This window comes from Protopterus annectens, chromosome 14.part0 (genome assembly GCF_019279795.1).
Source record: "Protopterus annectens isolate FY-2018-M chromosome 14.part0, PAN1.0, whole genome shotgun sequence".
NCBI lineage: Eukaryota > Metazoa > Chordata > Ceratodontiformes > Protopteridae > Protopterus > Protopterus annectens.
Window position 1 is genome coordinate 812,534,247 of NC_056748.1, and position 20,728 is coordinate 812,554,974.

The 20,728-nt window shown below is 37.7% G+C and overlaps 1 protein-coding gene across 1 annotated transcript in view; it reads right to left on the reverse strand.

The window, feature by feature from the left end:
* Positions 1–20,728, reverse strand: part of PDCD11 (programmed cell death 11) — a 1,563,481-nt gene that overhangs the window by 339,459 nt on the left and 1,203,294 nt on the right. The window contains 1 exon segment of the mRNA XM_044056566.1: positions 18,826–18,882. Within this exon segment, the coding sequence (XP_043912501.1) occupies positions 18,826–18,882 (57 nt within the window).

Consider the following 20,728-nt stretch of genomic DNA (forward strand, 5'->3'; position numbering starts at 1 on the left):
TCATCAGAAGTACCCTGGACAGTATTAGAAGGCATACATGAACATTCCTGCCCAAATAAAAGGTCTCTGTCTTCCAAGCCTTCTTGCATGGAGTCCTGGAACATAATTTTTGGCAGTTGATTTGTCAGACAGGAAGCAAAAGAGGTCTAACTTTTGAACTCCCACAGATGGATCAAATTTCTGAAGACCCCCCCCCCCCCCTAACCTAGTATCCATTTGTGCAGGTCTGCCCTGGTCCTGCTCAGCTGTCTGACTCCCAGTTTTGCTCTGACAGAATGTAGGATGCCAGAAAAGTCAAACTGCACTGCAAATCTACATACCAAGCTAACATGGCTAGTCTGTAAAGGGGGAATGACCTGGTTCCCCCTTGCTTGTTGTTGTACCATGACTATGGTATTGCCTAAACCCACCTGAAGAGGTCCCAAGAGCCAAAGATGGTTCAGAGAGTTGAGTGCCTTGATCAGGGGGAAGTATCTCCTTGATAGTTATGTGCTTGCATCTGTCCTTAGTGTCTCACACCCCATGTATTTTAACTCTCCAAAAACTGTTCTCCAAAGTGTGAAGGATCTGTGGTGACTGACTGCTTTGGAGCAGGGAGGGAGAAGAGAAGACCTGGATTTAAAGATATCCATTGCCTCCACCAAAAGATTTCTTTTCCGTCACCCCCAGCACTGGGATCTGAAAGGATAAATGGTGTTTATGCTGGGACCAAAGACATTTCAAATACCACTTTATCTTTCTCATATGGAGACTTGACAGCGATATCTGAGAATCATAGATGCCATGAAACCCAAAATCCTGGGGTATTCCCTTGCAGTGACCAAATTCTGAGTGGAAACCCTTAGAAATAGATCTACATAATGATGTATTTTTTTTTCCTGTAGAAGAAATGCTGTTTGATCTGAGGTGTCTAGTTGACATCCCAGGAACACAATTTTGTGTGACAGAGTTGAGAAAGACTATTGAATGCTCTCTTTGAATGACTGTGCAAGAGCTCTCACCCAAGAGAGATTCCTAAAACCTCGAAAAAGAGTCTGCAAAGATAAGCAAATAATCTAAATATGGAAAATGTGGATACCTGTAGCCTTCAAAGAGCTATAAATCGAAGGTAGACACTTTCTGAACACTCTTGGTGCAGTGGATGGTCCAAAAGGTAAGGCAAAGAACTGATAACGTGACCCAGACACAAAACCTTAAGAAACATCTGAAGTTTGAATGAAGAGAGATATGATGAGCATCTTTTAAGTCCAGGGTTACCAGAACACTTGAGAGGGAAAAAAAAAGAGGTAACTGGTTGTGAAGTGACATTCTGAATCTGGTCACCAAACATTTTTTTTTCTTTGGCACTAGGAACATCCTTGAATAAAACCTCTTCCCCATCTAGGAAGAAGGAATGGGTTCTATCACATGTTGGGACAGCATATGATGAAGAATAGGTAAAAAATAATAGAGTCTTATCTGCAAGATGATGAATGACCCTCTGGAAAGGAGAACTTTCCTTCCACTGCCATCTATAACCTTGATGAATTATTTTTTTAGAACCTGTTTTCTTGAAACAATCTGTTACCAAAAAGAAAAATTGAATATTCAGACTCTCTGGAAGAGAAGAGGCCAAGGTGGGAGGGAGTCAACATCTCTATGGCAGTCATTCAATCTCATTGGATTTGGATTGCCCTTGGGCATGAGAGGTTTGACTTTTTAGACACCCTTGCCATTTCTTCTTAAATGTCTGTTAACCTGAATTTTATTGAGACTAGTTATTCTGTTTTTTCCCCTTTTTGGCCAAAATTGGATTAGGGGAAAGAAAATCCCTTGGACAATTTGGAAAAGGAAGGCTGAAATTCGTAGATATCCCCTGAATTATCTTGTCCCTTTCATCACACTTTTTGATTACCTCTGCAGCAGAGATCCCAAACACTAAATTCTCTACCCAAATGGGAATTTAAAATCTCATTTTACACATTATCTGAGAGGTTCTGAGAAGGCAACTAAGCAAACCTCCTTAAAATAGCACCAGTGGCTATAGCCTTGGAAGAAATATTGGAGTCAACCAAGTCTTAGTTACTAGAAAATGGAAATCAAAGCCTAAACTAACTGTATTTGAAGTACTGAATATTGTAACAAACATAAAAACTGAAAGTGGGATCTTTAGGAAAGGGAAGGAACCAAGTACATAGAACTAAATGAAAACTGTATGAACATATGCAGAACAGTGTTCTACAGAACTGTTAAGTAAAGGCAAGAACTGAGCAATTTAACTAATGTTGAACTGATGATACTTATAAAAATGAAACTATGTGATGCATCATGTATGTAACTGCAAACACATTTAATGTGGTTTGCTTTCTTTTGTATTGTTTGCCCATGCCTTACATGATTATTTAATAAAGGTGTTTAAAAAATGCCAGACTTACTTGCTGATCTGCAAGTAACCAAGTTAACTGGATGTCCCAGATTAGTTTTAATCAGACTGAGCCTATGAGAATAAGCTCATCCTTTTTCAGTTCTTTCATGAGCATCTTTGTAAGGTGTCTGACTGCAGGGAAGGAGCCCAGGAGTCCTATTCTGCTTCACTAAGAAGCTATTTGTTGTCATGGACTCCTTAAAGGGTAGTATGGTGCAAGAGTGGGAAGCTGGAGATTCACTATGGATGCAGAGAGTTGTTTTGGTGGGGAACTCCAGTACTCTATGGCAAAAATGTCGGTGTCCAGCACTTGCTTATGAAATGTTGAAAAACAAATTCTCACTGAATCAGGGCAAGGTGTTTTGCCAGCTGAGAATAAAAAAGCAGCATTTGATTAATTCACCAAGACCTGCTTTGGAGAGGTCTTGTTTCTCTGAAACTTCATAACCTACCCTCAATGTTATCTACAACAGGCTGAACAGAGGGGGATGCTGTGGGCTCCCCCACCACACCTCCCCATACACAATGGCTTTGTTTTTTTTTAAGTTACCTCTTGATAAACTAGGACATTTCCAAACATTACAATTGCACATACTGTGTCCTCACAAACTGTATGGAGATTCAGGCTTAAATATGTTGCTAGTTATCAGACCATTATTGTTAGCCTGCACTATGCAAAACAGCTGCAGCTTGTTGCCTTCTTTTGTATGTGCCACATCACCAATGGATCTGTCACAATCTGCACTGCTCCTGGCTTTAACACAGCCTAGGATGCCAACAGAAGCTAAAGGGTAATCATCTCTCAATCTGCTGCATTTATGTTTCAGCTTTGTGGACCACAGACCTTGAATGCTGAGAATGTAATAGTGAGTTAATCGATGAATGTTTGACACATTTCATGTCATTGGAAATGGCACCAATGTGATACGAATCAAAGGAAGGGTGCTATTCCACAAATTACAAAGTTTCATTTCAAAATACATTTTAGACACTATGGTTATCTTCATGTGCAACTTTGTGTCTGCAATTAGAATGGAGAACTGTATGCAGTTTAGTGTCTTCAGGAAAGTTGCTGCTTGAGAAATGAAGAAAGGAGGATATGAGCTGTACCTTCTTAAGTGATTCGTCAGAATAGAACCTTTTGTGTTCAAGACAACAGTAGAAATCTCATGGAAAGGGTTTCAGCTCTTGTATTCTGATTAGCCTTGATTGGCTGAGAAGCACAATGCAACTCCACAGCTAAGGTTGTCAGAATTGGGCAATTACATAGATCTAGATAAGGGTAGATGTGCACAAGAGGACTTCCAAGATGGCTGCACACTGGATAACAATTTGTTTCTAGCTCTCCCAATGTGAACACAAACTCAGCAGAGAAGGCCAGTATACTTGTGTTTATGCATACATTTCAGTAACTAGCTAGTAAGTGCACTGCTTGCAGGCCAGAAATAAATACAGAAGACCTGGGGAAAATCAGCTGCAAAAAGTGCGGAAGAAACAATGGCTGGGGAAAGTTCTGCAGCTGTTCAGAAAAAAGCAATGCAACCTTCACACATGACTTCCAATAACCCACAAGAAGATATAAAACAACTGCATACAGACTTGGTTAAAATAAACAAAACACTGATGGAGTACATCAACACAAACAAAAAAATGGAAAAAGCTTTAAACAGATATTCAGATGAGATAAGCTTCAAAAATCAGAGATCTAAATGAAGAAAAAGCTAGCTGAATACAACACTGCTCAGAAAGAGATGTTTCAAAAGATAATAGCATTAGAGGACACAGCAAGTAGTGAAAACCTGAGATTTTCAGCTATACCAGAGAAACTGGAAGGAACAGACTGCATTCAATTTATGAAATCACAAATATGCTACTGGACTGGTATTCCACAGCAGGAGTTGTTAGTTGAAAGGGCATATTGTGTGTATGCTACAAACCTAGCTATAAGAAAGCAACCTAGACCTTTAATAGTAAGGATGCAATCCTACCAGCAGAAGGAGTTGATTCTGACAACACTGTGGCAGAAGGACAAAATATTAAAAAATGGGAGACAGCAGTGTGTTTGTGGAGAATGATTACTCATTGTACATCAGGCCAAAGAGAAGTAAATTCATTCCACTATTCAGAGAATGTCAAGACGCAAGTGTAAGATTCAAACTGCTATATCCAGCTGTCTAAGGTATTTTTCCCTGGAGGGAAAAATCATTTTTTGATGAAGTGCATGCTACGGAGGAAATACAAAAGTTTGTCCAACAAAAGCTGAGCTGTGAAACAGAAGGAGATTCTGCTTCTCGTTCCTCTGGTAATAAAGACAAGAGAGACCATATCTGTGAAACCTCTTCCAGTATTTCAATGGAAAATGTCGGAGAGAAGGAATGGAGTATGAGAGCTGACTAGAAAAATCGAGAGTATGTTGGAAATGAAGCAGAGATCGGATCTGGGTGATGGAGAACAGTAACAAAACCAGTCACAATGTGGGATTACAATGCAATAATTATATTTGTGAAATCTGACAGAACAAGATAATCTGGAAATATTCAACGTTTTCAAATTTTGCTGGATTTGTGGGGGACTCAAGTATATGGCCTACTTCATGACATTAATGTTTGGAAGAGAGGGGAGAAAGCTAATTGTAAGTAAAGAAAACTCTTTCTTTGCTTAATAGTATTGTATTTGTGGTGCATGGTTTTCTTTGCGTACTATTTTAAGTTCAATGGGGATTGTAAACAGATGGTAGTGTTTCTTTTCCTCCCCTCTTCTCTCTCTCTTTGTACAGTTTTGAGAAATATAGGGAATGCAATGATAAAAAAGGAGCCTGGTTAAAAAGGCATGACCAAGTTAAAATTAATGTGCTTTTTTTCATTCTTGCATGGGGAAATGAGTGGATTAAGGACCTTACACTAATCAGTTGTAAGAGAGCAAGTAAATGAAAAAGAATATTAATTATTATGAGGCTTTTTTTCTAGCAAATGCATGTATACTAAGTAGCAATTCTGCAGCTGGTCCTAACGTGTCCATAGAGACAATCTGATAAACAGAAGCTGGAGAAAGTCTGGTGGAAGTGAACTGGCCGAGGGAAAAGAAAAAAAAAGGAGAGAAATTGGCTAGGACATAATGTTCTCTGAAAACAATCGGGTTTTCCCAGCTGTGAGAGGTTTAAAGATAATACAAAAACAATTAGATTTGAAGTAAAGTTTTCCCCCTTTTTTTTTTGAAATGCATTTGGGATACCAATATAAACAGGTGCTTTTGCTTTTCTTCTTTTTCTCCCTTCTCTCTTTTACTTTGTTCAGTTTTAAGAAATGTAGGCACTGCAATAAAAACAAAAAGAGGAAGATAAAGGGGAGTGAGGAAAAGTTGGTTAAAAGAGTATGACAAAAGAAAGATCAGTGTGCTTTTTCCCATGCTTGCAAAGGGAAATGACTGGGTTAAGACCCTTGCTGTTACCCAGCAACAAAGTTCAAAGAATACTGAATATTAGAAGGCTTTTTTTCTGGTAAACAAGGTACCCTTAGCAATTTTGTGTCTAGCTTGCATGTCACTCAAAGGCAATTTGATAAAGAGAAATGGCTTGGGGAAAGTGTTTACTGAAAGCATTCAAGTGTTTTCTCAGCCAGAAGAGCTATAAAATAGACAAATCAAATAGCACTTAATAGTAGCACAGGCTGTACCATGCATTTCAGCATGACTAACTTTTCTTTTTGGTCAACTCTAGCCTGTTTGTGTGGCTATCAACTTAGTACTTCAGTTCTCATTAGGAAGCAAAAACTTCAATATTTGAAGAGGTACATGGTTTTGTGTGTTTTATTAAGCTTGTAGGTTTTAGGGGGGTAGTTTGTTATGTTTGTGGGTTTTCAAAAAAAAAAATGCTATGTAAGATATGGCATAGGTGCAAATGGACATGACAAGAAACAACCGTATAAAAGACAAACCTTCCAAACTGTTTATGTAACATAAAAGTTGGAACTAGACATTTAACAAAAAAACAGTTATACATAAAAGGTGGTAAAAGTAACTATACAAGAAAACAATGCTTTCTGTAATGTCTTTCAAGCTGAATGCTCAAGACCAACCTTCCAAACCATTTATGCATGTAACATAAAAGTTGGAACTAGACATTTAACAAAAAGCAGTTATACATAAAAGGTGGTAAAAGTAACTATACAAGAAAATTATGCTTTCTGTAATGTCTTTCAATCTGAATGCTCTTACAGATAAATATAAGAAAAGAGTAGTAACTATATTATAAAAAATGTACAGTCTAAACAGCCATGCCACAGGAGACACACCTAGAAAGAAATGAACATGTATATTTGATTAAGAAAGGTTTTCAAGATGGTTATTCAACAGAATATCTGGGGCAAAGGAAAAGAGTAGTACTTATTAATTGCAAGCGGAGCTCCAACAGTGATAGAAAAGGGAAAAATTAATAATGGAAGATGCAGAATACTAAGGGGCTACTGGCTAGGGAGGAGGATTACACTTACATGTATTTATATTCCTTCTGAAACTGTTATAATGGAGCTTAAGAAAATTCTGGGAGAAATAATCAGCTTTCAGCAAAGAATTACCTATAGGTGGAGAAGGGAATTTGGTTTGCAACAGTGAAGTGTCTGAGAGGGGGGCCTAAAAGGGAAATATAACAAAGGAGGGTAGATCTTTGAAGAAATTTATGAAAATGTTTGGCATGGAAGATGTGAATTCAGTACTAGGAGTTCAGAGTGAATTTACATACTATTCACAGAGATGCAAAAACTGGGCTAGGCTAAACAGATTTTACATCTCACAGGAACATGCACATTTAATTGAAGGTCTTGAAACACACCCAATAACTATTTCAGATCATGCACCAATAATAACCAAAATAAAATGCAAGGTGATGAAGTAAAAATGAGACACTGGAGATTTCCCACCTATCTGTTGAAAAGAGATGAATTTACGGAATGGGTGTTGGAATTAATTCAGGAGCTACTAGAGAAGATAAAATTTTCTTCTGAAAATATAGCTGGGGAGTGGGATAAAATTAAGGTGGATTTTAAAATTAGGGTGGAAATAAAAGGAAGGGACATATGGTTAAAAGAAGTAATACAAACTATTTAGAGGGACTGACAAATGTTAAATTACTACAAAATAGGGAGAATCTTTCAGAACAAGAAAAGGAGCAACTGCTAAATGCTAAACAGAAAATAAGGGATTACCTCGATAATATGCACACGTTTAGAAAGATTGCTGTTAAGCAACTGTTTTTTAATAACAATTCTAAAGTACAAAAACTTTTAGCACAATGACTCGGGCGTGGAAAGGGCTGTCACACAGCTTAGGGAGCCTATAATAAGGATGATAACGAGATCCTGTAGAAGTATTAGAAAAATTTCATAAATTTTCTGAAAGTATGTATGAAGCAGAGAAATATGGAAATCAAGAAAAGGTATAAATGGAAATATTTATGGAAGAATTAAATATGCCAAGGTTAGAGATAGATGAGGCTCAATTACTAACCGTTAAGATAAGAACAGATGAGATAAAAATGGCTATGCATAACCAATCTACAGAAAAGTCCTCAGGAATGCATGGATTCCTGTGGAAGTTTGGAAGCTAAGAGGGAAAACTGATAAAGATCTGGAAGGCTTTGTTTAACAGTATTTTAAGAGGAGAAGTACCAGCATCCTGCAAGAAGGCAGTGTTAATGGTAACACCTAAACAGGATCAAGATCCATTGGATCCAGCTTCATACAGGCCCATTTCAATACTAATCTGATTATAAAGTGTTTATATCTATAATGGCTAAAAGAATGGCAAAAGTGATACCAAAATTGATAAATATGGATCAGTGTAATTTTGTGGAGGGGAGGGAAACATTTGACAATTTTAACAGAACACTGATGATCCACAGGGAAGCAGAATGTAAGAAAATACCACTTATCGGTGGGTCTTGATGCAAAGAAAGCATACAACAGAGTAGACTGGTACTTTATGAGCATGGCAATGGAAGCATTTGCTTTCCCTGATACAATTATAAGGTTGATTAGAAGTATATATAAGGGATTGGAGCAGAAAATTAAAGTAGGTGGGGTCCTTTCTGATAACTTCTAGTTGAGTAGAGGAACCAGGCAGGGTTGTCAGCTTTCCACTTTGTTGTTTGCATTATATTTAAAACCACTGGCAAAGAAAATAAGTGACTCAAATTCAAGGATATAATTGGTATGGTAGTCAGGAAAAGCTGGTTCTATTTGCAGATGATATTTTATACATGACAAAACCAGAAAGGGACATTACAGTGTTGTGGAATATTTTAAGACAGTTTCAAATCTTCTTGGGATACAAAATTAATGAAGTTAAACCAAAGGCAATAGTGGTAAAATTATGTACCCACACATGAACTGGTCCAAAAATATCCATATTTATGGGGACACTATAAAATGAAGTAATTAGAAGTATGGATTAGAAATGACTCTTGTTGTGGCAACCAAGGGTATGTGGGAAGAGACTAAACAGAAGATAATACAAAAATTGTGAAACTAGAAGCTTTGTTATATGGATACTAAGAAACAAGCAATTAAAATGTTTTTTGTCCCTTTATTCTAATACACAGGTCAGACATATTTTTATCAACCAGAGGAGAAGCTGTGGATAACAATTTAAAAAGAGTTGAAGGATTTTATCTGGGAAGGGATGACAGCAATGGTCAAGTGGGATAAACTGATACTTCCAATAGAACAAGGCAGACTAGTATTACCTCATTTGAGGGGGGATTTTACAGCAACACAGTTAAGGATCTTATACATAGCACACGCAGAAAACTATAATTCAAACTGGAAAGGAATGATGATGATACAGGGAGGAGGGCTCAAGAAATACGGAGAAATCAGGATTTTTGGATACAGACTCTTACGGAGAACAAAAATCATATAGAGTATTATATTCATAAAATAACAGGGAGCATTCTAAGAACTAAACCAGCTCGAGAATGGAAAAGAAAGATTCTACTGATGGGGATGACTGTCGTTAGGGATACAGATAATAGGCAAGAAAAGGACTGGAATTTATTGGAGAAAACTGGCAAAGGAACCAAGGTACTGGGAACAAATAACTAAAAAGGGAAAAGTAATAGAATGGGAAGAGGCCAAGAATTTATTTGGACTCCAGGTTAGAAATTGCCTTCCCTATCAAGGATTGATATCAGAGTATAGGCAAAGAGAAAGAAATAGGGGGATCCTAAATGAAATACCAGCACTGGTAGAGTTTTTAATAGAATCTAGAACAGAAGCTAAAATTAAAAAGGAATAATTAATAAAGCATATAAAATATTGCACGATAATTATAAGAATCAATCAGGAGGAGCTTAGAAAGGATTGGGAAGAAGGACTGGACAAGCAATAGGGGGGATATATGCATATCTCCCAAATATGCAACAAAGTCGAGAAGATTGAGGATTTTCACCTGGAAGTGTCTATAGAGGTATTTTTATACTCCACACAGACTCCAAAGGATTTTTCCTTGGGTGGATAGCAAATGTTGGAGGTGTGACTGGCAAGAAAGAGGTGGCTGGGAGCATATTTTTTTGGGAGTGTAATGAGCTGGCACAGTTTAGGGATTCCCTGCAGACCACGCTGCCAGAGATGCTGGGTGAGCGGACTGGATTGACTAGGGAGATGTTTTTGAGTTATGATACAGAATCAAAATTGCCTAGACATAGCAAAGCCTTACTGAATCTAGTTATGGTGGCTGCCAAATTACTAGGAAATGGAAATTTAAGTCTAGACCAACTTTACTAGAAGAACTGAATATAGTAACAGAGATAAAACAACTGGAATTGGGATCTTTAGAAAAGGTTAGGAGCAAGCTACATACGAAAAAATGGAATTGTGGGACCCGTATTTGGAGAGAACAAACAGGTTTAAGAGGCAAGATTTGAATGAGCCATATAAAGCTTTACTGACAATGACTGCATAGATTTTAAGTGATGTATAATGTTTGCAAATGCAGTTGTTTCAATGGTGTCTGTGATGTATAATGTTTGTTGAAAAAAAAAAAAAAAAAAAAAAACCGGTAGATGTGCACTCATGACCCTTAGCTGAGCAAACACTTGTTCTAGGCATTTGGAAAGTAGTGTGCATAGCTGAATAGTTAAAATTGTGAAGGGCTAACTGGCAATGCAGCACTTTCACCATGAACCCAAGAAATTGTATAAAAGCCCTATGAATGGAACATGTAGACAGACATTCATCAAGTGTAGAATGATCAGGAAAAGCACCCTTTATCAGCACAGAAAGCACAGTCATTAGTGTCAACATACTGAATTCTGTACTGTTACAATTCAATACTTTCTAAGCATTAGTACAAGATTTGTCTCAGATGAGCTTCGTTTTAGGTATTGGAAAGAACCTACAGGGAAGTAAAATAGTTCAACATGTTTGCCACACTGAATTGCGTACGAAAAAGTGCAACTTTGACTATACAAGACCAAAATTATTGCACCTAGGAGAATTCACCTTCTCCATGATGCAAATGGATTTAGAACCAGTATATACCAAGCAGCAGGGGCACAGTGGGGTTTAGCTTCCTTTTTCCAATTAACTTGCAAAGTCAATGTTCACAGCTTTCTAGTGTCAAACATTTGTGCTGCAAGCTTCTGTCATGCAGACATCAACAGCAGTATCCAATCTGTTCTCTACCAAATGGATGTCAATCTTCTTGCTACTCAGCATGATGCTCTATGACTGACAGGATGGGCTACAGCTGATGTTTTTGAGAAGAGATGCATCTGAAACAGAGGAACTGAGCACATTCTATGGTACAACCTGATGACATCACTTCTCTTGTCCAAATCTGACAGAGTGAACTACTGCTGTTTAAAAAGATACTCTTCTCGTGATAGTACTGTGGCTGGGTTCAGATGAGATAAGGAAGATGACAGCTCTGTTAGTCAAAGTAGGCATTATTTTCTGCATGCTGGGGTACTGGTCTTTCTGGACTCCTGCTTTATACAGGATTGAGACTTCCTTCCCCTCTGGCATACTGCCTCTTTTGGTATTATCTCTGCAGCCTGCACTGTCCTTGTTTAGCCTGCTTCCAACAGTAAGACCATGCCATAAAAGGGCAACTTCTGGAGTATCTTTATAAGGGGGATCTGAATTAACAGACCTGCATATATTATATGCCTTATTCTCATTTCTCAAGTATTTGATAGCAAACCTTTGCCCTGGAAACTATTAGGCAAGTTACCTCTTGTGTCCTCAGGAATAAAGATTGCATATGCAAGTCTAGTGTGTCACAAAGACTGATCCTGAAACAGCAGCCCTGGAACAGGTAATTAGTGTCAAATTATTTAACTGCACCTGTTCAGCTTTTAGATAATTTCTCAATTTTTCTTCCTCCTCAGGGAAGCATCTTAATGCCCTGTACCACATGGGTCTGGTAATTTATTGCCCTGATTTCAAAGGTGGCAGGGGTATAAATTTTCATTCTGCACACACCTAGGGTTCTCCTTTCAATATCACTGTGAAAAATACTCACGACATGAAACCCACATTTGCTGCCCCCCCACCACCCTTACAGTTTCCAAAGAAACTCGTACTTGGTCACCTACTCTTCTTCATACACAAAGGTTATATATAGCTCCTACACCCTGTAAAATCAGTCTCGCTTTTTAAAGGTTGAAAGTTAGGGTCTAATAAGGTGGTGCTAAAACCATCTTCAAATGCTTCTGTTATGGAGGGCACAGTAACAGTCCAGAATGTTCTTTGTTTTTAAATACTTTAAATTATCACTTAAGATGGTATACAAGTTAATACAAAAATCACAAACATTTTTTATGCAATATACATTACATAGGTTTTCTCTTAAAACATACACTCCAGCTTTACATAAAATACTCAACTGATGCATTCACTCCTTTAAACCTCGCGCTTCTATTATTCTGCACGTATTGCTCCCACAAATTCCATTTCTACATAATTTGATCTTTCTCTTTTTTAAGATACCACATCCATTTTTTTAAGATACCACCTTCAGTTATTTTTTCTTTATAATACTTCATTTATAGCTGGCTTGGGCTTTTTATTTCCATGTTCTACTAACCACTTTTTGGCACCAAACAGCATTAAACTAAAAGCTTTTCTACGTCTGGGTGGTTCAGTTTCCATGTCTCATCTTAAAAGGATCCTTTCCTTCATTACATCTACTAGCTCCCCCAATATTTCTTACAGAGTACTCCGCGGGGAATTTTTAAAGTCAGCCAACTTGTTAGACTCCCACAAATATGTTCCAAGTTACCTCTCTTTTTCCATTACACATCTAGCATTTATCTACTCATGGAAAAAACCTCTGAAGTCTACTTGGGGTATAACTATAGCCATGTGAACACTTCAAATCAAAACTCCTAAACCACCTAGACTTTGTCGCATACTTGGGAGCCATGCAAATACTCTCCCACTGTTCCTTTCTAAACTGCCTTTCTAGTCTCTTCTCAATCATTTCTAACCTCAGATTGATTTTTATAGTTACCATACAATATTATAAACCCTACTAATCATCTTTTTCAAAAAGCAGCTCCTGCTACAGACGTGACAAACTCTACCAGAGCTGGTCACTCAATTAGCACCCCCAGTTAATTTCCCTTTACTCAGACATCCCTAGCAGGGATGGCAGTCTGTAACTTGCAGTCCAAACTTCTGTTTGACCTCAACCCACTTTACTACCTTTCCCTCTCCAGTCATCTGTTCCCAATACCTTGATTCTTTTGCAAATTTACTCCAGTAAATTACAGACCGCTCTTACCTATTTTATATACCCCTAGTTGCAGTCATCCCCACTGGCAAATTCTCCTTTCTCTATTCCCATATTGGCTTAGTTCTTAGAATACTTTCTGCAGTTCTGTGACGATAATATTCTTTATGGTTCCATCCAAAATCCTACTCTTGTCTTATTTCTCAACCCCCCCCCCCCATCATCATGCCTTTCCATTTTGATTTATAACCTTCTGCACATGTTCTGTATGTATGCCTTAACTGCATAGCTCTAAAGCATCCACTCAAATCTTGTAATTGTAAATCTCTGTCCTATGGGAAAAATCAACTTATCCCATTAAACTTTTGCCCTCATCCCCCAAATAATGTCAACTAATTTACAGTCTAACTTTTCTTTTGGTTTATAAAAATCTTTACAATGTGTACATACAATTAAAAGGACTAAACATTTCCATTGCTTGCATCTTATCTATAACCATAATCAAGACTATCCTGTTTCTTAGTTTTTGATTATATTTTGTTTAGCCTCCTCCCACATACCATTGCCTGTCATAAGAGAAACAGTTTTAATCCATATAACTATATACTTCATCTTATGTCCCCCTAAATATGGTTATTGCTGAACCAGTTCATATGTGGGTACACAGTTTACCATTATAACCTTTGTTTGGTTTTCATTAACTGCAATAAAAAACTACATTTTCTTGATTACCATATCATTTACATCCTTGAATTTAGGAATCATTTTCTTTGCTAGTGGCTCTAGATACAAGGCAAATGAAAGAGCAAGAGGACACCTCTACCTAGTTCCTCAGTTCAAACACAGCTTGTCCGAGAGGAACTTTCCCACCTTAACTCTTGCTTCAATCTTCATATATATTCCCATTTAACCCTGTAATTCCACAAGGGAATGCAAACAATTCTATTGCCTACTCATAAATCCCAGCTGGCTAGCAAATGCATTCTCAGCATTAAGACCCAACGATAGCAGTGTTTTTTTATACTCCGCTTCCCTCTGGATCATCACCACTCTATTAATGATGTCAAATGTTTGCCACCTCTCTACAAAGCTACATTAATACTCATCAATTTTGGCAACACCTTTGCCATTCTTAGTACAGACAAGATTTTATAACTGTGGCTTAAAAATATGGTCCATATGAAGCTGGGTCTGTAGGGTCTTAACCTTTTTTGGGTAATGCAACCACCAACCACAGCTTTTTTCCAAGATGAAGGTGACTCGCCCCTTTTAAAATCCTGTTAACAAAACCTTCCAGATCTTTATCACTTTCTTCCCTCTGAACTTCTACAGTGAATTCAGTCTGATCTTGGAGACTTCCCTTTTGATGGACTATACATAATTTTATCTCATCAGTTCCTCTCTCTGCTAACTGCTGAGCCTCACCTTCATCTAACCGTGGCATAATTAAGTCTTCCACAAGTATTTCCATTAGTGCCTTTTCTTGATTCCAATATTCCTGTGCTTTATACAAGCATTTATAAAATGTTCACAATATCTGTATATCTTTGGTTATTTTTCTTGCCACAGGCTCCCCAGCTCTGGCAACAATCGTTCTGTTGCTCAAGTCTCTGTGCTAAAAAATGTGCAGTTATTAAAATAGTTGCTTAAAATCATCTTTTCTAAACTTATACATATTATCCAAACTCTCTTATTTTTCCTTTAGCACTCTACCGTTGCTCCTATGTCAAATTCCTCTTATTCTGTAATATTGTAACCTTTGTCAGCCCCTCTAAATAATGTCTATGGTTTCTTTCCCATATCTTGTTCTCATTTCTACTCTGTCCAAACTCCACTTTCATTGTATCCCATTCAATAGCAACCCCCTGTGAAGAAATTTATATTTTCCCTAATAATGCTCAAACAATTTCCACTACCCATTCTTTAAATGTGACAGCATCTCATTTTGCTTCACTACTCTGCATTTTCATCTTAGTTTTTACTGATGGAAAAGCTTTCATGCAAAAGCTTTCAATTATCTACACAGCTCAAAAATATTCACTCGAATCAGGTAATCCTAAATCACCTTGTAATGTGAGAATCAACTTATCTTGTGAAATATCCATTCCATCCAATCCAGTCCAGTTACTGCTCCTTAGGAAATATGTAAATTCTGTCCAATTTCCTACTACTGAATTCACTCTCTCCCATACCAAAAATCTCATATTTCTTCAGAAACCCACCCTTGCTACGTTTTCATTTCCAGGTCCCCCCAATACATCCTCAAAATTGCAAATCAAATTCCAGTCCCCATCCATAAATATTCCCTCCTGATAAGACTTATTTCTGCCAGTTGTTTAAGCTTCATAATAGCAGTGTTTGGTAGAATATAAATAAAGCCCAGCATAATCCTACTTCCTTGCCAAGAGCCCTATACTACCATAAATCTACTATTGTCTTCCCTTCTAACACTACTGGAGTCCCTCTAGTAATCAGTACTGCTACTCCCTTTTCCCTTGTCCTTAATATTTTGCTAAATGCCTATGGTGAAATCAGTTCCTCGTCAAATTCAAATGCTCATTTCTATCCACAGCGGTCTCCTGCAACAATGCTACTTACATCCCATATTTAATATAATTCAATACTGCCTGTATCTAACAAGGCCATCTATGAATATGGACAGAGTATCCATTATGAAAGAAAGCTATTGCTTTCACCCATTAAACGGGACAGCTCTTTTGAATATGTATTTCAGACTTTTGCCCAACATGCGCACACTACTGGCACCTTGGAAGGCTAGTCTTTTATGCAACTGTATCTCCAATTTGAACCTGTGTCACACTTAAGATTGTTTTGCTTCAATGAAACCATACAAACAAAAATAAAATTTTCAGAACCCCCACTCCCTTTCACTTAGAACACTCACAAAACTATGTACATTTTCAACAAATGAAGTTCACTCCTCCAGATAGGGGAAGTTGACCCAAATTGATGGCTGCACTCACAGGCACTACCTAATCTAAAAATTATGGTTTCCCATGCTAAAGCATATGCTACAGCTCCTTTTCCCCACTTACACCAATTGCTATCTGTTCTTTTGTTATCTCTCTTCCCTCCCTAAATGTGAAAAATGGTTTTCATGCTTTCAGTAAACATTTTGCTATGGCAAAAATTTAAAATACACTGGCTACCTTTAAATAAATTCTGCTGGGTTTTATTACATGCATTGCAGTATTAAAACTGCTGGGGAGGATACTACTACTTATTTACTTCCTACATTTTCAGACTTTTTCATTGAAATGCTTGAAACTATAACTTTAAATGTTCCTCTTCTTTCAGCAAAGTTTTCATAGAAAACTCAAGATTAAACATATGCACTTGCAGAAAGTTAGTTTCCAAGTAAAAACAGCAACAAAAAAAAAAAATTTACAGATGCATGAGAGAATCTTTGTAAATGTCAATCAACAGTTCCCCTGACCAACTGCTTGCACCTACAGCCTGCCACCCTTTCAATTAAAAAATCCTGCGGTGGAACACCAGTCCAATTGCATATTTGTACTTTCATAAAATTAACAGTCTGCTCTTTTTACTTTCTCTGGTACAGCAGAAAATCTCAGTTTTTCTCTGCTCATGTTATCGTCTACATTTTGAAACTGCTCTACTTGAGAAGCGTCACAGACTTTTGTGTCAATATATGATTTTTGCAGTTCTATCAGTTCATCTGAACAGCTAGTTAACACTTTTGTGTTTCCCAACCTTTTATTTGAGTTGATATATTCCTTCAGTGTTTCATTTTCAATACTTCTGATTACCTCTGATTTATGTTTTGCCAGTAAATTAAATGACTGGACACCATCTCCCATACCGCAGCGGAAATCTGAACTGTGTTTTGCTGAACTACAGGATTCTTCCTGACTAGAGTTTTATCTTCTTTCTTTTGTAGATATTCTCAGTTTTGCCAAATTTCTTCTTTGTTGACTTCCAAGCAATATAATTATTAGTCAGTGACCAAATTTTACCCAGACTAGCCATTTCACTGGCACTTTTTTCAGTTTCAGGGAGAGCTCAAATTAACCTGTTGCTTAGTATGCAGCCATCTTCTCTCTAGTCCAGACTACTCTAATCAGCAAATCCACATACCTCTGGGTATTTCACTCAAACCCAGTTAAAATAATCTTCCATAATGTAGAAAGTGCCACCAAAGGCTTCATCTTTGGGGGCTGAGCCCAAAAGTAATAATTTTAATGCAAATGAAAGAAAAAAAAACTAAGTGGTAAACAGATTTGCTCAGATTAAGCTGGAGTCTTTACTGTGACTCTGAAAAGTATAAAGGAGTAAGATGCCCTTTGTTTACGTTTTCTCTGGAAGCTTGCAAGGTCAAAGGCTTAGGCTCACGGAGGAGACACTGGGGCTGATATCTGCAGAACAATTAAGCAATTAATTTGCACACTTCCTGAAATAAAACTCTACAGGAAACCCTCAGGCACGCAAGTGTCAGGGGAGATACCCGCAACACTGACAACCAGTCCTTAAATTCCCATTAGTTGGGCTCTTGTGTCTAAAAAAAAAAAAAAAAAAAAAAAAAAAAAATCACAGCCATAACCTCCCATAAGACCCTAGCAAAACAGCAGAAAATTTGATGTTTATAAGGCAACAAACCTTGTGAGTTTCAAGAAGCAGAAAGGTAATAATGCTGAAAACAGACTTCGACAGGAGGAACTTCTTTCTAAAATTTAAGGGCCAGTAACTTAAGTTTCAGACATTTTACTGACCATACCAGAGTGTGCAGATGTGTTTGTTTTTCTTATCAGTGGTACCCATTCCTTCTATCCAGCCCCTTTTAAAATTGCTCACTCTGACAGAGTTGCAGGCAGAAAAGAAGCAATCATACTTGAAGTAACTGGAAGGGTGCACATAGCCACAGACATGAACCTCTGACCATCACAAAAACAGGATACCACAAGTATTCTTCAGAGTTCTCTAGACGGACCTCATTCTTTAGTATGTTCTAGAGACACCCTAAGTTTCCTGCTCTTAAAGTCTATTAACTCAAAAATGTTAGATTTTCTGTTTTTACTAAAATTACTAAACCATTGCCAACTGATAAAGCTAACAAAGCATGCAACTTTCAGTGTTCAGTAGAAAAAACAGGATTTGTTGTACACATTAACAGATGTTTTTTACTAAAAGTTACACAATGCACATAGGAATATAGATTATAATCTGGACAGCACAAATAAACTGTAATCTTAAGGGGAAATCCACCCACTCAAGAATACTTGTTACTTTTTCTTGTCACATCATTAATCAGAAAATACAGGCAACTAAATTCAAGGTATCATTTAATAATTACAACTAGAATAAAAAAACAAGACAAAGGATAGCTCGTGTCTCACAATTCAGGGGAAAAAGTGCATGTGAATGATAATATAGTGAAGCAATACTTGTGACCATTCACTTCAAATAGCAAAACATTCCTCATTACAACTGGCCTTCTTGTTGATAGCATTGGTGTGTGAAGGCAACCGCACCCGCCATGTCTGACTTCTTCAACATCTGACCTGAAGACTGCCTGCTGCTCTGCAGTTTGAACTCATTCATATTCCTTGCAGCAAAGATTCTTACGATGAACACAGTAAGATCCAAAAACTATTGCTATTTTTTTAATCTGCATTGTTCAACTTCATTTGAACTTTACTCAATGAAATACATACCTGGATGGTCGAAGAGACACATGTATTATGTTATCTTTTTCTGAAATTACACAGCATCTGTGTAGGAAAGAGAAAAAAGAGTAAATCAACTAATTTCTATAAGTTAGGGGAAATAACAGAACATTTAAAGTACAAGAAACAATGTTGTTGTATGGTCTATGAATACCATCTCAGGTCTCCCATGAAGAGAGGCCACTGACCTAAGAATAACTCAGTCAGGGAGTACATAAGTAAATATTACACAGCTGTACCTACACAACAGTAATAGATCTTTGAAAACCTCTCCGCTAGCAAATCAATATTGAAGGGATTTACTACAAGTATCCACACTTCATACCAGATTTCTCATCAGCCCTAATGGTGTCATTCTAGGGAGATCCAATACGAGTCAACAGTCTGTGAACATCCAAATAATGTAATTTATATTCCCTGTGTGACAATACTGGGGAAGAAATCTGAAAAACCTGTAGATTAAGGTTGGTATTATATGCTACTTTTGGTGTAAAGAGTGGGTTAGCTCAGGTGGTAACTCTGCCCTTATGAAAAAATTATGTAAGGTCTGCAAGACAAGGCATGTAACTCGAGAGACCCTCCTGGCTAAAGGGATTGCTACCAGGCATACTATTTGATGTCTGCCTTTTCTGTCATTTCAAAGGACATACTGGTTAATTTTCCAGGACAAAATTAAGATTGCATGGAGGTAATGAACTGTTAAACTGAGGCCTTAACAAAACTTACCTTCAGGAAGCCAGACAGGACTGAATCCTTGATGAACAGCTGAAATACCAGAAAGGTGACATTTTCAATTGTTGAAAAACTGAGAAAGGAAAACAAAAACTGCGGGGCTTGGAGCCATGAATGAGTCTAGTCCTGGCAGTGTAATCATAGAGAATTATGCCATTTGACTTTGTATTCTGTTCAAAGGTCTCTGTGCTGCCATTAGGATTTGGGTCCCCTTGTTAGGTTTACTGGGCCCCCTGGTCATTACTGGAAGTACAGCAACCATACTGTTAGAGTGCTTTAATGTTTGGGTTAGGCTTTCCAGACGAATGAGATAGGAGTCCTGGTAGAACCAGGAGGTAAGGTCACTTTATAAGATTAGGTCATAGATATGGGAATCAAAGAAAACCATTTAGGCCAAAATGGGGTTAAAAGGATGACTGGTTTGCATAGTTTGACTTTCCTAGATGAACTTCATCATAATGGGAATTCTAGAAATGCACAGAGGAGATATGAGGGCAAAAGGGCCCCTGGATGTCTACTCCTGATGGATTATGAAAAGAAGCTGTTGCATTTAGTGTTAGAAGGCTAAGCAAAGATTACAGCAAGGCTTTCCCAGGGACAGAAAAGCATACTTGCTGCAAATGCTTAGGGAACACTCATGAGGCATGAAGAGATATCTGATAAGTTTGACCACTACAGAGTTAGTTTGTCCCATGATGTATACTGCAATCAGGAAGCACTGTCAATTAATAGCCTATTCCCATCCACTCAATGCTTCTTAAAGAAGGTAGGATCCATTTTCGCCTTGTTTGATGTACCACATCACTGCCATGCTAGAGGATTTTGATGCTTGCACATTGGGTAAGGATGTCTGAAAGGCCTACTATGCCAAGAGGAACATCCTTATCTCTAACATACTGACATGCTGACTGGACTCTTGCTGTGTCCATGTCCCTTGGAATGCCAGATAAACAATGCCCCCCCCCCCCAATCCACATCAGACATCTGTAAAGACAGTGACTTGGGACAAAAGAAAAATAAAGAAATGCCCTGAAGTCAGGTTTGAAAGATGGCGCCATCACTGCACATAATTGTGGCAAGCTGTTGACAGCCACATCTGCAGATTCACAAGGTCATGCAGTTGGGACCACTAAATTCTCAACGTCCACTGCAAGACTCA